This window comes from Dermacentor albipictus, chromosome 1 (assembly GCF_038994185.2).
Source record: "Dermacentor albipictus isolate Rhodes 1998 colony chromosome 1, USDA_Dalb.pri_finalv2, whole genome shotgun sequence".
Lineage (NCBI taxonomy): Eukaryota > Metazoa > Arthropoda > Arachnida > Ixodida > Ixodidae > Dermacentor > Dermacentor albipictus.
This window is the reverse complement of record NC_091821.1, coordinates 423,742,332-423,757,598: the sequence shown is the minus strand read 5'-3', so window position 1 is coordinate 423,757,598 and position 15,267 is coordinate 423,742,332. Positions and strand designations below refer to the sequence as shown.

Genomic DNA, 15,267 nt, shown 5'->3' with positions numbered 1-15,267 from the left:
ACAATGTGTTCTGTATCTGGCCTTTATCTCCGGACAGTGAGCTGTGCGACGCCAACCCAAGTTGTAGAGCATTAGTGGCGTGAGAAGAGTGTTCGTTTGAACTTTGCGAAGGACATGTGCTTGTTCCGTGTTGAGTAAAGGATGAGGTTGGGTTCGAAGCGTATTGCTTCCCTGTTGCTGCTGTAAGGACCCTTCACAAGAACGCTCCGTGCCGGCAACATGTTCACCGTTGTATTGTGGAGGCAGGGACTGGTATAGAATGAGTTAGGTCACGATGCCTCCGGATGCACGTGCTGCCGCAGTTCCATCGGAACTGACATTTCGTATAGTTCGTGTGAGGCGCGCCGTACGTATTTTACAGCGAAGCTGTTATTCTATAGTTGGTTGGGGTTTTTAGCGGCGGCGTCCTCACGGGGGAAAAAAAAGAAAGAAAAAGCCTTCAGTGTTTGAAGCGAAAAGTGCATACATTCTTTAGTTTCTCGCATACAACATACAGCGCAGCATTTATTTCAATAGAGAACAAGCACAAGAGAAGCATTCAAACGACATGATTGATGATAAAGCGCTCCTGCTAACAATGCGAAACACGTAGCGCTCTTGGCATACATTTCCCGGTAAAGATTACTGTGGCGCAAGCTGCTGCGGTGAAGGCAGATTGCGACGTTGGGAGTGACGTCACTAGCCTTTCACATATAAAAGAACCAGCCTAGCAACTGATTTCATTGTTGTAGCACCGCTATGGGTAGGTAACGCATAGTTAAGATTCCCGAGGAGCAGCGTGAATACGAGGGGCAGCAGAGGGAAAAGAAACGGCAATACGACCAGCGGCGGCATGCTGCCGCTGGTCTTATTGCCGTGGAATTCCAGCACAGGAGGTGTTCGCACGACCACATTCTCTTGTGGCTGAATAATGCGCCGGAGGAGGAATTGTGCAATAAAGCATTGTGTATACGCCCTCCGCAAGTTGTAGTAGTGGTTTTCAACAGCTGCGCTGACATCCATTTTCGCGGGGCCGGGATGGCGTGTCACTTTTTTTGGTATTGCAGAACTATAGACGTGCAAGGACTGTCTAGAAAGTGCGCCACTGTTTAATGCCTTCCTATAATTATACTGACAGTGTCATCCGCTTTTACCTGGTAGCTTTTCCGGAGTGGTCTCAGGTCTTTTATGGCCGGCGCCAGGCGCCCTTTCCTTTCGGCGATTCGCTTGTTGAGGTTAGTCACCATCGCGGACATATCTTCGAGTGTCGCCATTTTTGTCTCGTCTAGCGTGGCCTTGTTGCCGGACAAGTTCTCCAGAGCTCCCTGCAGCCGGTGGTAACCGCGAACGCCGTGCTTTTCTTCGAGCGCCTCCTGCGACGGCACGATCACCCTGGTTAGCAGTATACAACTGGTAAGCCGCTGACGATGTATGATGAACTCAACTGACGAAGCCGTAATAGTGCACAAATGAAACGCGAACCGTACAGTTCAAGCACAAACGCAAGAACGATGTTGGAACTTATGATAGCGTGGCTTCATATTAAGATGCAGTATTATATAGTTTTGCCCTATACAAAGAGCGGTCGTAATATTAGGATCAACGATACCAGCATTTGCTGTACCTAAGTAATAGTTTTACAGATTTCGCTGATTGCATTTTTCCGTAGCTGGTGTCTCCTATATACCCACAGTTTTGCTGCAGTTGGGTCAACAACCAGAAGCGCCGAAAAGAAGGCACCGAAGAAGGTTGAGCTTCGCGTTCTATGCATGGACAATATGCTTAGTTTTCCCCGTATTCGAGAATCCATTTTCACCAAATTTCTGTTAGGGCTACAAACAATGAACAGCTAGCTAGCTTACGTGACACTATGCGCAGAATTCTCAACGTACGCGTCACCTGTAACCTTTTCACCACCGGCGCATGTCTTCGCGAATGCCAAAAGCGTGCTGCAGTGAGTTGGCGTGTACATCTGGGTGACCATAAACGAACGCGAGGCTGCACTTTCACCGAACAGGGCCACTCGTACTGCTGAGAAGGAGAACGCTGTTCATTGAATGTTTTGCTGTGGTGTGTTCGTCGCCCCCCCCCCCTTCACTCTCTCTCTCTCTCTCTCTCTCTCTCTCTATATATATATATATATATATATATATATATATATATATATATATATATATATATATATATATATATATATATATATATATATATATATATATATATATACATGAACAAGAAGAAAGGAAACTGGGGGACCCGATTGTTTATTTCTCATATCACAAGAAACCAACAAAGGCACCAAGGACATTATAGGAGAAATTACTGTACGTATTAATTGAATTAAGGAAATATAAATCGCGGTACCGCCAAAAAACTCACCGGTTGTTCTAAAGGGTAGAGGTGGCCGTTGAAATTGTGAAATCGAAACCGACGAGAAGCGAGGTCACGTCAGTTTTGCAGAAATCCTAAGACTAAAAACACTTTCGAGGTCTCCTTCCCCGGAACCTGCTAAAATATGTCTCTGCGTTCCTGTTAAAATCGTCCCGATCTGTTATAGGCACGCTTTTAGGAAACGTAACTGCGACGCCCATGTATTTCGTAGCACAAAATGTGCTACGAAATACGAAATGGACGTTGGTGTAGAACTAGAAAGGGTTATGTAACGTTAAGATATGTTGCACATCTCTAAAGTGGTGCTAACTGTAAGATTTCTGCTAAGAAGTGATGACTTCACTACTCGGCTTCAAGTTCACAAATACATGTGCCCCAGAGTTAGTAATTAACAGTTAATTATATCTTAGTTAATTAGACATACTATCGGTGAAAAGTTTCTTGCTCCTAATGTCTGCTTAGCCACTTAGCCTTTCAGCAAATTCGACAGGGCCCAATTATAACAGTATTTTAAAAAAAGTATTCTGCATAAAAAGAAATACTCTATATATACAGAACTTGTATTGTTGGCGCTTAATATGCAAAAAAACATTTTTCATCGGAAGAAAGTGATCCAGTCGCAGTTTCGAGAGCACGTCTACTGCATCAAGGTCTGAAAATAAGCAGTTCACAGATTCAGCGCACTTTTGATGGGCAAGACGGAGGGACGTACCAAACAACCAATTTAAAATTAAGTCGCCTTAGTATCGGGAGCCTGCACACAAGTCTCCGTACACCTTGGTCGAGCATTACCCGCCACGGTGGCATTCTCCGAGGTCGCAAAGTAATATAACCCCGCTTTCAAGCAATCTGTGCGCGTGCTTAAGCGATTTCACCGCGTCGCAGCACTTTCGCGCACTCACCAGGCTCTGCGTGAGGTCACGCTCCTTCTGCGCGAGGATCTCCTGCGTCCTGGCCAGCACACCGGTCTCGGCCCTCAGCTCGGCCAGCTCCTGGCGTTGCTGCTTGTACTGGCTGCTCTTGCCGCGCAACGCGTTCACGTACTTCTTGAACTGCGGCGCGCGCAGAAAGTTCGAACACCGGGCGCAGGCACGGCCTGCCCGGGCGTACCTCGTCTCCCTTGAGGACCTGCTCACCGCCGGCGACGAGACTCTGCTTCTCCTGCAGCTGAGCCTCCAGCTGGGACACCTGCAGTCGCAGCTCGTTGAGCGTCTCTGCGGCGGCGTCCTTCTTGCGCGCGATGACCGCAGCCTGCGGATAAATTAAGGGGACGTATGCACATCGTGCATGCACTATGCACTTGGCGAGCACTCATCCAGGTGGGGGGACTCTGCAAGGCGGAAGAAGTCCGCAAATGCATTCATCCTCGTGCTGCCGACTGCTTCCTGGTTAGCTGTGTCGCAGTCTCGGCGTAGCATAGAGCTATCCCGACGGGCACAAATCCTTTTGACCAAGGCAAGAGCAGGGTACGTCGTGACTGACGACGTCGTCGCCTTATGGCGTGGCGACGTCATTCAATGACCCCGACCGCCCGCATTCAGCTTCGCAAGTGATATGCCAGTCACGCGCAAGGCAGGCGACGCCAAATGTTCATAATCTCGTGGGGGAATGCGAAGGACTCTAGGAGTTCCGTGAAAAGCTACCGGCCCAAGAAGGTGACGTCGTTTGAGGACTGGGTCCGACCACGGGCTATCTATTGTCAAATATACATTTAACTCACTAAGTGGAACTTCGCGTGTGCATTTTCCATAGCAAGCTGTACCCAGATCCTCTCCGCTTAACCACTTCCCCCGACAGGCTTAGAAACATCATTTAGATGTATTATTCTTTCCTTCCTCTGATTAGCCGAGACGGTAGAGCGACTGCTCAGGTCAAGCACTATGCTACAGTTCTAAAGGTAAAGCATATTTTTCTGCGTACTCCCGAGTGCGTTTTGGAACCAGTGCCCATTTTTCTGGTCCCTCATATTCCTGCAGCGCAGAATCAGACCAGGGCAGGATTGCTTTTCGCAGTCGGCCGAACATGTTGATGCGGTTATAGTTTGTCAGTAGACTCCCCGCCATTCAACTACGGAGAAAATGCATGTATTCGCATCCCTGGCAGCGTTTGCATTCACCTTCGCAAGTGATATGCCATTCACGCGCAAGACGGGCAACGCCAAATGTTCATAACCTCGTGTGGGAATGCGAAGGACTCTGGAAGTTCCGGGAAACGCTAACGGCCCAAGAAGGTGACGGCGTTTGAGGACTAGGTCCGACCACGAGCTATCGTCAAATATGCATTTAACTCACTCTGTAGAACTTCGCCAAATTCTGCGTCCGAGACGCAGAATGCTGAAGTATAGCTGAAGCTGGGACGCAGAAGTATAGCGAAAATCATGGTGACGGCTGAGAGCTTTTCGAATGAACATATAAGAGTGGTTACACGGAGTGTCGTACTATTGCGCGTCTGTCTGTCTGCAAATATGTCTCCGCGTGTATTTCAAAGGCAGTGGTAGCTTTATACTGTATGCATATTCGTTGTCATAGTGATCTAATGAAAACGTCTCTTTTTCTTCTTCGAAGGACGTATGTGGTAAGGTTTGTTTGAGGAAGCATCGGAGAATGCTCAAATCGTAAAGTATACGCACAAGCTGCCGTCGTTCGTTGTTGACATGGTAAACCGCGAAGGCGGCCGTTAGGAAACACGAAATATTAATTAACTTGTTCAAAAGCTTCCAAGAGATTTTTCGGGGTGCACAATATTCGCTTGGCATCCGCTTTCTTCGTTTGAGCCTTTTAGTTAGTTCGCGATTTCCATGAACATGCACTGCGCGCCATTACCACCACCGTTCTGTAATAGCGCCACTGAGGCAAAACTTCACACGTAAGTGCATGTCAGAACCGCGTAATATAGCTACACATACCTGTTGCCTGAAGAGCGTCAACTTGTCATCGGCCTGCTCTTGACTTCGCATCTTTTGCTCATAAAGAGCGTTGATTTCCTGGTTCTCAGCCTGTACCTGTACCGAAAAAGCATCAAAATACTGTTGCTCATTACAGTTTAATATGATCGTTACATTATCTAGGGGGTAACATTGTCTTTGGTTGAATTACAGAAAAGTTAAAATAAACGCGACAGCTTCGCTACTGTCGTGCGTGCGGTGATCGTTACGATCCCGCTTGGAGTTCAATACCGAAGGAAAGCGATTCCTCTGAATACTCTTGCGCGGTCGGAGTTAGTCACTTTGTTGCGACTGACGTTTTTTTTTTTGCAGCAACGTTACTCTACACAATATTCTGCACAAATTTCAGAGAGCTATCATAGCAGAGGTAGTGGCCAATAGACGACGTCTATGGAAACGTCATACCTCATGTGGAGCTCAGTGTACCTGTCTTGGACAGTTTGCGATACTCACGCACCTTCGCCTTTAGCCTGTTGAGTTCGTTTTGCCCCATTGCTGGTTCAGCAGCCACCTTCTGCAGGTCTCTTATGGCGTTTTGACAGGCGGCTATTTCCTTGGGCAGCTTGTCTCGCACCAGGTAGCCATTGGCTCGGACCTCTTCCTCCAGCTTTTTCATCAGGCCTACGAAGCATGAAGAGACGAACGTTTGCTCATGATGCTTTCGATCCCACATTGATGTAATTACTGCCGTCTTTACGTATATAATTCCAGACAAAGCGTCGGAAGATTCGCTCATTTTCGTTTTACTTTTCCTGTCCTTACTCCTTTTGAGGTAAACAGTGTCACGTCAGCTTTTTGTTGGCTCATTTCGTCACATGTGCTAATTACTTTTATTGATCTAGTTACATGATCTTCTGACGCACGTCTCGCCACAGCGCACCGCCGCCATAGTACGCCATACTTGCTCAGAGCCCCAAATCATTTAACCATTTTTTTAAATAGAAGGAAACTTCAGCTCAGAAGTTCCTGTCGAAATACATCGAAACGGAGAAATCGTTCTTCTCTACAACCACTGCACAGAATTTAATGACGTTTGTTGTATTTTAAAAGTAAAAGTAATCTAGTGACCGTATACGAAGCGCATGTTTTATTTAGGCCGTCAATATTTTTACATGAACTATTTCAAAATAGCAAAAATAAAAGAAAGCAAACGAAGAAAAGAAAACTCAAGTATCAAGGTTTCAACTCTGTAGCTCATTAATAAACCCGCTGCGGTGCCTTGGCTGCTATGGCGTTTCGCTGCTAAGCACGAGGTCGCGGGATCGAATCCCGACCGCTGCGGATGCACTTCGCTGAGGGCAAAATGCAAAAACAGCCGTGTCCCGTGCATAGGGGGCACGTTAAAGATCCTCTGATGGTCAAAATTAATCCGGAATCCCCCACTACGGCGTTCCTCATAATCAGATAGTGGTTTTGGCCCGTAAAACCCCAGAATTCTGCTCAGTAACAAATAAAAATTTCACAATTTTGTAAACTACACCTCATAAGACGTCTAAAGTGGACATGATTGATGTATTACAAAAATTTCTTTCAAGTATACCATTCATTTATTTGTGAGTAGGATTTTTGCAAATTTTTCGAACACATTGTAATAATTTCACCTAAATATTAAGCCGATATATCAAATTTGGCTGCTTTAGATGCTTAAACAGGTGCAATTTACAGAAATCCGATATGTGCTTTTGGTGCGGAGTTACGGATTTGTAAATTTCGTGCTTCTGTTCTTTTTCTTTAATTTACCTTTCTTTCGGCAATTTTCGCATATTGTTGGAGGCCCAAATTAAGAAATCCGCTTCCTGAGTTAGTGTTTAACCTTTTCTCGCAAACGCAATAGATTCAGTTCAAATTGGTCCAGCGGTTGTCTCATGCAGAAACATTTATACGTTTTACATGTATTTGAATGGGGAAAACGGGGTTAGCCCCGAGCTAAAGCCTCCTTTTAAGAATAGCGGAATTGTGACAACCCGTAACCTAAGTGTATATTTCACAATATAACTGATAACTGCAACTCAGGGTTGACAAAATACCTTCTGGTGTTGCACCGGCTCCCGAATGCTGCAGGTCTCTTAGCTGCTGCGTCAGCCTGTGGATCTTTTGCTCGCAGTGGTTCAGCTGCAGTGACACAACAAGAAGTACAGAGATGATGGTCGGCGGTGTATTAAATATGCATCATTTTCTTATCGGCAATTCTGAAAAAAAAAGAAGTTCACGATATTTCAGTGTGACGGAGACCGTGGTAGTCATGAACATTAGGACTGTGACTGAAAGGTAGTGTGCAGTATTAGCACGTATACAATCATGATTGCCCCGTTTTCAGCTTTCGCTGTTGCCATGCTCTTCGGTGTTCAGCTAAATTTGGGAGGTTGTGATTATTACGCTATAAGATGGCGAATGTGGGCATGTTGGCGATTCATTACGAGCAGTAGACGTCGCACGTTGTGGACGAGGACAATAGAAGTAGTGACAGGACAGACTTGGCCGTAGCGCCACTTAGCGATGAGGCGTCCTGTCACTCCTTTTATCACCCTCGTCAGAAACGTCCTACGTACGTCTACGGCTTGTGTTGCGATCAGGTAAGACTTACTTTGGTGAAGTAGCTTGGTAGGTCAGAAAGGGACGTAAAAAAACGAAAGACCAATGTTGATGCGAGTTTGAACATCCCGCGCAAACTCTTGCTCACGTCATAAATTTGGCAGCGTCAGGCCGAGGCTATGCGTCTGTTTATTTAAAAAAAGATATTTAAATTACGCTCTTGAATAAACGATTGTCAAATTTTACTAGTTGCAACTTCGTTTGCCTGCGCAGGAACGATCCGAACGCGCGGTAACGTTACGAATCCGCGGGGACAGTACGATGCCACGAGCTTCGCAGTTTAAGCGCAAAATTAAATAAAGAGAAACTCTGCCCTTATTTCCCACGCAAGTAAGTATAAATGTATTGAGGGTTCTGACTAACTAACCTACCATAGTACGATGTTTTTAAGATTTGTGCGTAATGTCCCTTTAAGCTTTTGCGCCCGATAGCTTGCGAACACATATGCACCTGCTGACACGTTGTCTGTTCATCGAATCAAGCGCAATGTTCGTACCGATTAGCGCAGTGAACTCACGAACTACTAGCAGCGCCTCCATCCAACCGCCCCGACTGTAAGTGCCGTATTACAACTTCCACAGAAGTTCTACAGTCTATCCAAGGCTCTGCACATATACAAGGCCAACAGTTCGCAGGTTCGAGTAATGCGGGATCACGTGCGAGGCCGCAACTCACCGCGTCACGCAGGCTGTTCCTTTGCTGGGCGAGCGTCTCCGCCCTGTCCTGTTCCTCGCGGAGATTCTTGGCCAACTGCAGCAGGACGTCCTTGTTGCGCTGCGTTTCAACCTGCGACGTGTTCGCGACAACAATTTTCATTGATCGGTACCTTTTTTCACCCCTAGCCGAACAAATCGACATGTGCAGGGACATCGTATTCCACCAGACGTCGACGTAGCCAAGGTCGTCTTACTTCTGGAGCGACACGACTTTGCCGAAGTAGGTATTCCCACGATGTCGCTAACCTGTCACGACCCGCGCTGATGGGTGGAGAAGCTCGCTTTGCTCGGTGCGGGGGCAGTTACATCGTTTGTTAGTGACGTGACAATGCTGCGCGACTGCTCATCGAATAAGTTTACCGGGTTCAAAAGCGAATGCACCATGCTATACGTCACTATTATTTATTATTATTATTGTTATTATTATTAGTAATAGTAGTAATTTATGGCAGAAGTTAATAGTCGCACGCTTTTGACAACCTATTCTCCTTCACATAAATATACACCTCATTTCAAAAGCAGTCCGTTTACATCCAAAGCCAATTGCGATGCTCGGGCTTAGTGGGAAGAAAGCGACATATGTATATAGCAGGCCTGGCTCACTGAAGCTCAGGGAAATGACGCTGCTTCGCTCAATATCGAGTGCTTCGCAGCAAGAAAGTACTACAGTGACCGCCGGCACCGATGATCACGCGTACAGTGTCATCGAAACTTTTCACTAAGCTAATGTTGGTATAGTTGCGATTCATATTATCCTCTAATGCTAAACGTCGAACGAGGGAACAGAGAAACCACATGTACATAGTAACATCCAACACCAAGGTCTTTTCATGTTTCGAATGAAATCATTCATACTGACGATAGTGCCACTTGCCTGTCGTACCTCTTCTTTTAGTCCCGCATTTGACACACACAAAAAAAAGAAAGAAAAGAATGTAATAGTTTTAATTAAAAGACAGCATACGGTATACCTTACGGCGAAGCTTGGCGATTTTCTTGTTCAGCTGCTCGCGCTCCTGCTCCATCTGGGAGATGTCCCTGCGCAGCTCCTGGGTGTTCAGCCCGCTGGCCTTCAGCGCTTCGCTCATCTTGTGCGCCTCCTTGAACTGCTCCATGGCCGCTTCGTACTGCGTTGATCGGCGCTCTGGTTTTGCGTGTTGCTTGCTCAGACCATATTTGATTGAGAAGTGCCAGTCCACTCGCGCGCGATAAATAACACCTCGAAATTTGCGATGTTGCTGACTCGACGGGGGTGTTATTCTTCGTCTTTTTTTTGGAGACCATACATAATTTTTAAAGATCGCCTCTGGTAGATAGCACTGTTATACTTCTTGAGCTGAAATACTCGACTAGACGGGCATTACATTGCGCGACAAATCTTAATGCATAATCAACTAATTATAAACAGTCGCAAATTATATGTTTTATTAAAGCTTTACAGCGCATAGTGTAATTTACGAATTGTAGCTGGTGAATTCGCAAACCGTATCCACTCTGAAAGACTTGATTGGATTCGCCACCTGCAGAAAGTCGACAGCGGAAGAAATAGCTTCTATTCGACAGAACTGTGCAGTCACACACCTACGCGTACTCAAGCAATCCACTCGCCACATAGGTCAGAATTATGTAAAGCGACCGAGTGGACATATCCATCGGTCCTCCGGAAGGCATGACTTTCAGAGGTGCAGATCGCCGGACCAGACTTTTACATTCGTTCTTACGACACTCTGTTCTACAGCTTGGTCCTCTATACGGAAGGCGCGTGCGCTGTAGACCAGCCGCCGCTTTCACGAGCCGCGCAAAGTGCTTCTCCAGTACTATACACACGAGGCGCACACCTGCGCGTAGAGCGCCTGCAGGTCCACGTCCCCGTCCAGTTCGGGCGGCAGCTCGACCCTGACGAGGAATCGTCCCAGGTAGGCCCTTTTGCGCAGCTCGGGCAGGCCGCGCAGCGCCCACTCGAGCAGCGGGAGCACGACGTCCTTGGCGCCCGACACCAGGCCCTGGCGGAACGAGCCGCTGCGGACGACGATGCGAATGGCGTGAGTCACCGGCTCTTCGCATCTTGTTTTGTTCCGTTTTTGCAGACTGTAGTTCCGCTTAGCACGCGCAATGATTAGAGAGCTTTAGTTTAGGGGACGCAAGCGGCTTGGGTACGCAAGAAATAGGGGTGACGGTACTGCGCATGCGCAGAGCCTTACGTCAGCGTCTGCGCGTGCGCAGTACCGTCGCCCCCAGTTCTTGCGTACGCAAGCCGCTTGCGTCCCCTAAACTAAAGCTCTCTATTATTCGCAAAACTGGACGCGGGGGAACACTTCGCAAAGATGAGGCTGGTCAAGAGCCTCTGTTCAAGCAACTCGACGTCGCTGTCATTGTGAAGCCTCGTCTGCCGAAGCCTACGCGTTTGTCAAGCGGCTGCCATCTGGCTATGTTCGCGTGAAAGCGCAATCGCTGAGGGCAGGCCAAGCTGCAAGGAGTCGACGACCGACCGTGTGAGCGGCGTCGACTGCTGCTTCCCGATTACCTCGCCATTGCGTCATATGTGGGAGCGTAGACGCAACATCAAAGGCAGTCCAGCGGGGTGGCGCGACATCGTGCGCGGAATGCTGCGAACAGTTTGACCATTCCGATTGGCCCCGACAACGTCATTGAATTTCCTCGTCTATAGTGACCTAGGGAAAACGACTTCTTGAAAACGTACGTCTTGGGTGTTGTGTGCGCTGTGTACTCAGACATGTAATGTGCCCGTTGCTCAGGAATGCAGTGGGCTCCTACATGTAGTGTGCTTCGATTCAGCCATGTAGCCTACTAGGATGTAGTGTGCTCCCATAACCATGGAGCCTATTGCGGATATGTAGACTAAACCCGTTTTCCGTTTCCTTCCGCCTCGCGACCTCATTTCCTCAACAAGAAACATCTGTCGGCGATAGCGACGGACGACGGCGTGGGTTTGATTTTGTCGGTGTAGTGCAGGCCAGCTACCACATTTTGTGCTTTGAGTGTAACTTGCTTTCGTGGGCACAGGTTCGCCCCATAAGGAGTTAGTTAAGCTATTGACAGTTTTGCTGCTGGGTGCTTTTTTTCACCGTCACTACCACGTGACAATATATACAACGTAATATATTACTATAGTCAATTTAAATACGATATAAATTTAAATGCAACATAATTTTTGTAAGTATTTCTGTAAGGGGAATTCCAGAACAATCGACATCATCGTAACGTATTATTATTGCTCAATACATAGTTAATACTCGTTAACATTACTCAACACGTATTACTTTTCTAAGGATAAGTACAACAGTACAAACATAAGCGCAACTCAATACAAATACAATGAACTTTTTGCAACAATTTCTGTAAGGGGAGCTCCGGAACATTAAACATCGTCGTCGCCGACGTTTATTATTCCAGTCCTGTAAACCTGCATCTGCAAACACTTGTCATTATTTATTTATTTTTCCGCCACAGCTCGCCACCTACCGGCCTGCGATGTCAGGCGGAGGCTTGTACTTCAATATGCGCAGGAAGGCGAGGTTTCTCATGGCCAGTTGCTCGGGATCCTCGCTGCGTACGTCCGCTTTCATCTGCAACCGTCGAACTGAAGTCAGTGACGCGCCCATTCCAGCAGTGCTTACGCAAGCCGCACCTCTGCTCGCAGCTACTGCTAGAAAAGTTCAGGACCGGCCAAGCAGGAACAAACAAGGCGCGGGTGATTCATTGTTCAATATGTTGTGGTCGTTGTTTCCCTCGAAAAGTATAGTCAACCGGACTTATCTGCCTTTTACTTCTTGTTTCTATCTCACTCAAGGCGGTCGCATACCTCTTATGCGCGGGCGATTAGTAGAGAGAGGGTGAAAGACGCGAACTATACGCGATGTTGGTGCAGATGAAACTAAAATCTAGGGAACATTAAAGTAAACGCGCGGTGCATTTAATATATGTTAGTCCAGCATTGAGGGAAATATAATCCACAATTTCATTAATGTTCAGGATGATAAAATAGGGACATTATCACTGCCACCGAGCCACAACGGAGGGTAATGTTATGTACTGCAACAATAAGAGTCTCATATTGATTACACACTAGCATGAACCAGCATGGCCTGCATTAAACTTGGGTCGCTTATGAAAGTCAAAAGCAAGCTTCTCTTTGCTGACTTTCTTTTTTCCTGCTTGTACTTTCCTGTATATCAGTTCAGGTGGAAGATGCGTTAACTCACCAATGGGCATGTCGACTTACCGTGATTGTGTGCAGCAGCAGTTTCTTTCTGAAACTGTATTATACATTTTAAAATAACTATAACTATAGTGATATACATCTTACAGTTCCTGGTCACGTATAGGCACACCATATAAACAATTATCCGCAAGAAAAAGAAAAGTAAATGCGCTTACCCTAACACCACACAGTCGCGTGCAAGCAGCAAAAATGTGAGGCCGTGGATCACGCTTTACAAACCTTGGGGTCCAACTCGGCGAAGACGTCATTTAACGCCTGCAGTAGCTGGTCTGGCCGAAAGGCATCGAAGCTGATGAGGTTGAGCCTCTTGTTGAAAGGTTCCTTATTCAGTTCCTGAACGATGAATTTCAGTTGCTCGCTCATGGTGCCAGCTCGGAAATGCAGTATCCGACCGAAAGCGAGGACGGTCGATCTTTGAAGCGGTCCGCCGACTTCCCGCTTTCCCTTCGCCGTCCCGCAGTTGGAATTTGGCTGTCGGAGAGTCTCCAGGGGCGACGCTTTGTTGGTTACCATCTAGGTGGTAACCATGGCAACACTAAACAGGGCTCAACGGTGGGGGGCTGTGAGCCGCGGGGCGGCGCTGACTACGAGTACCACGCGGGGGGTGATGATGATAGTGATCGTCTTTATTGAGGTGGGTATATACTTTATGATTCGAGGGAATATACGGTGTTGTACCCTAACCGCGGGCGTCCGAAGACTGCATAGAGTTTCTCACTATATGGAAGGCTGGCGATGATGTAGCCTGGATGCCACAGCGTCCTATATATACCACCTGCTGTCGCCGAACAGCGTGCCGAATGAGACAGAGCTGTTGATATTATGACAAGCTGGAGATGTCAGCCTTGGTGGCAACCTGGCATGCTAACCTGGGTGTTGGGTGAACAAATGATGTAACGCAGTAATGCTCCCCTGTGAGTTGGGTGAAAGATGAAATGATACACACATTAATGACGAAAACACACTAACTGCACATGCAAACACACACGCATGTTGGTATGTATATATCGCGCGGCCTTGAGCTATTGTCGAGCAAGGAGGGATGAAAATACTCATGGCAATGAGCCAGTATGGTTTCCAGCCGAAAATTTTCTCACTGTGGGATTAGCAGAGCGTGCGCTAGCGAGATAAGCAACGTATTCCAGAGATTCTTTGCCCAGAAGTGACGATGGGGCGTTGTGCAGCCAAAGGCAAAATTGGATTGGATTGTAGCCAACTTTGTTTATGCCTGCAGTTGGGCGCTCGCGCGCCCCGACGAGGGCCTACGTCATCTACGAAGTCGCCGTTACTCGGCGCGGGTCTCCGCTCGCCGTTGCCAGCTCGCTGGGTCCGTTCCTTTCGAGCGCCTCGAGGACCTGCTGGACGGCCCAGCTATAGAGCTGATCGCCTCGGTCGTAGCTCTTCGCGGCTGCCTCGAGCCGCGGTGGGAGCGTTCTTGATTTTGCTTCTTCTGGAGATTTAACGCAGTCCCACAAGATGTGCGTGTAGTCTGCGGTCTCCCTCCGGCAGACTCTGCACTTATCGGTCGGATATGTTTCGGGGTACATGCGATTCATCAGTCTCGGGCTCGGTAGCGATCAGGTCTGGAGCCGTCTCAATACTACCGCCTCCGCTCGACTCAGCCTCGGGTGCGGGAGTGGGACAGTCCTGCGAGCCAGGCCGTAGGTCTTCGTGATGTCTTTGTAATCTGTCATGCGGTCCTTGATTTCGAAACACGTAGGACGGTCTGTCGCCGGGGCGCGGTTGCAGACCGTCCGACAAAAGCAAAGGCAAAAAGTATTCGCGGGGGCATTCATTTCACAGAGTGACTTGACAAACGGAAAAGGGTGGCCGCTTGCTTCCCCCCACTCATTCTGTTACTTATTTTTGAGGGTTATTAAGTATAATTCAACCAATTCCTGGAATGTAGAAATGTTTCATCTAGTCTGACGACGTATATACCCTCTATACCGGGCATTTCTACGAAGACTAAAGATAGCCGCTTTGAAATAAACTAACGGTTCCTTCTGAGACATACCGTAGGCGATGGCGACCCATGTATCTCCGAACGGCATGTTTCCGAAGAACCGGCCCTTTTATTTCAAAAAGACTCTTTTTAAATATTACTTGAAGTACTCGTGGAAACATCCTTTATAAGTATGCCACAAAACGGGCCGCTGCTCAATAAAATTAGCAGGCAAACAAACTAAACAAACGCGGCCTTGAAGGACGCGCTGTGCTATAGTCCCGCATACTCTTGTCTCACACCTGGGTATATTTACGTCTAAAAGGCAACGCCTAAGCTATAAAAAAAGCCATAGTGACAATCTCAGGGTTAACTTTGAAAGGCCGAGGTTCTTTACCATTAGCCTAAATCTACCAGCACGCCCGCATTTTTGCATTCTGCCTCCATGGGAATGTGG

The 15,267-nt window shown here is 47.5% G+C and overlaps 1 protein-coding gene across 1 annotated transcript in view; it reads right to left on the bottom strand.

Annotated features, from left to right (window-relative positions):
• LOC135897129 (intraflagellar transport protein 81 homolog) overlaps nt 1–13,256 on the bottom strand; it is a 30,243-nt gene extending 16,987 nt beyond the window's left edge. The window contains exons 1-11 of the mRNA XM_065425699.1: nt 13,085–13,256; nt 12,114–12,209; nt 10,461–10,676; nt 9,594–9,749; nt 8,582–8,692; nt 7,342–7,426; nt 5,772–5,935; nt 5,276–5,371; nt 3,481–3,621; nt 3,273–3,422; nt 1,134–1,352 (exon numbers count right to left, since the gene is read on the bottom strand). Of these exons, the coding sequence (XP_065281771.1) occupies nt 1,134–1,352; nt 3,273–3,422; nt 3,481–3,621; nt 5,276–5,371; nt 5,772–5,935; nt 7,342–7,426; nt 8,582–8,692; nt 9,594–9,749; nt 10,461–10,676; nt 12,114–12,209; nt 13,085–13,228 (1,578 nt within the window). The 5' untranslated portion in view covers nt 13,229–13,256. The remainder of the gene's footprint in view (nt 1–1,133; nt 1,353–3,272; nt 3,423–3,480; nt 3,622–5,275; nt 5,372–5,771; nt 5,936–7,341; nt 7,427–8,581; nt 8,693–9,593; nt 9,750–10,460; nt 10,677–12,113; nt 12,210–13,084) is intronic.
• Nucleotides 13,257–15,267: the final 2,011 nt, after the last annotated feature.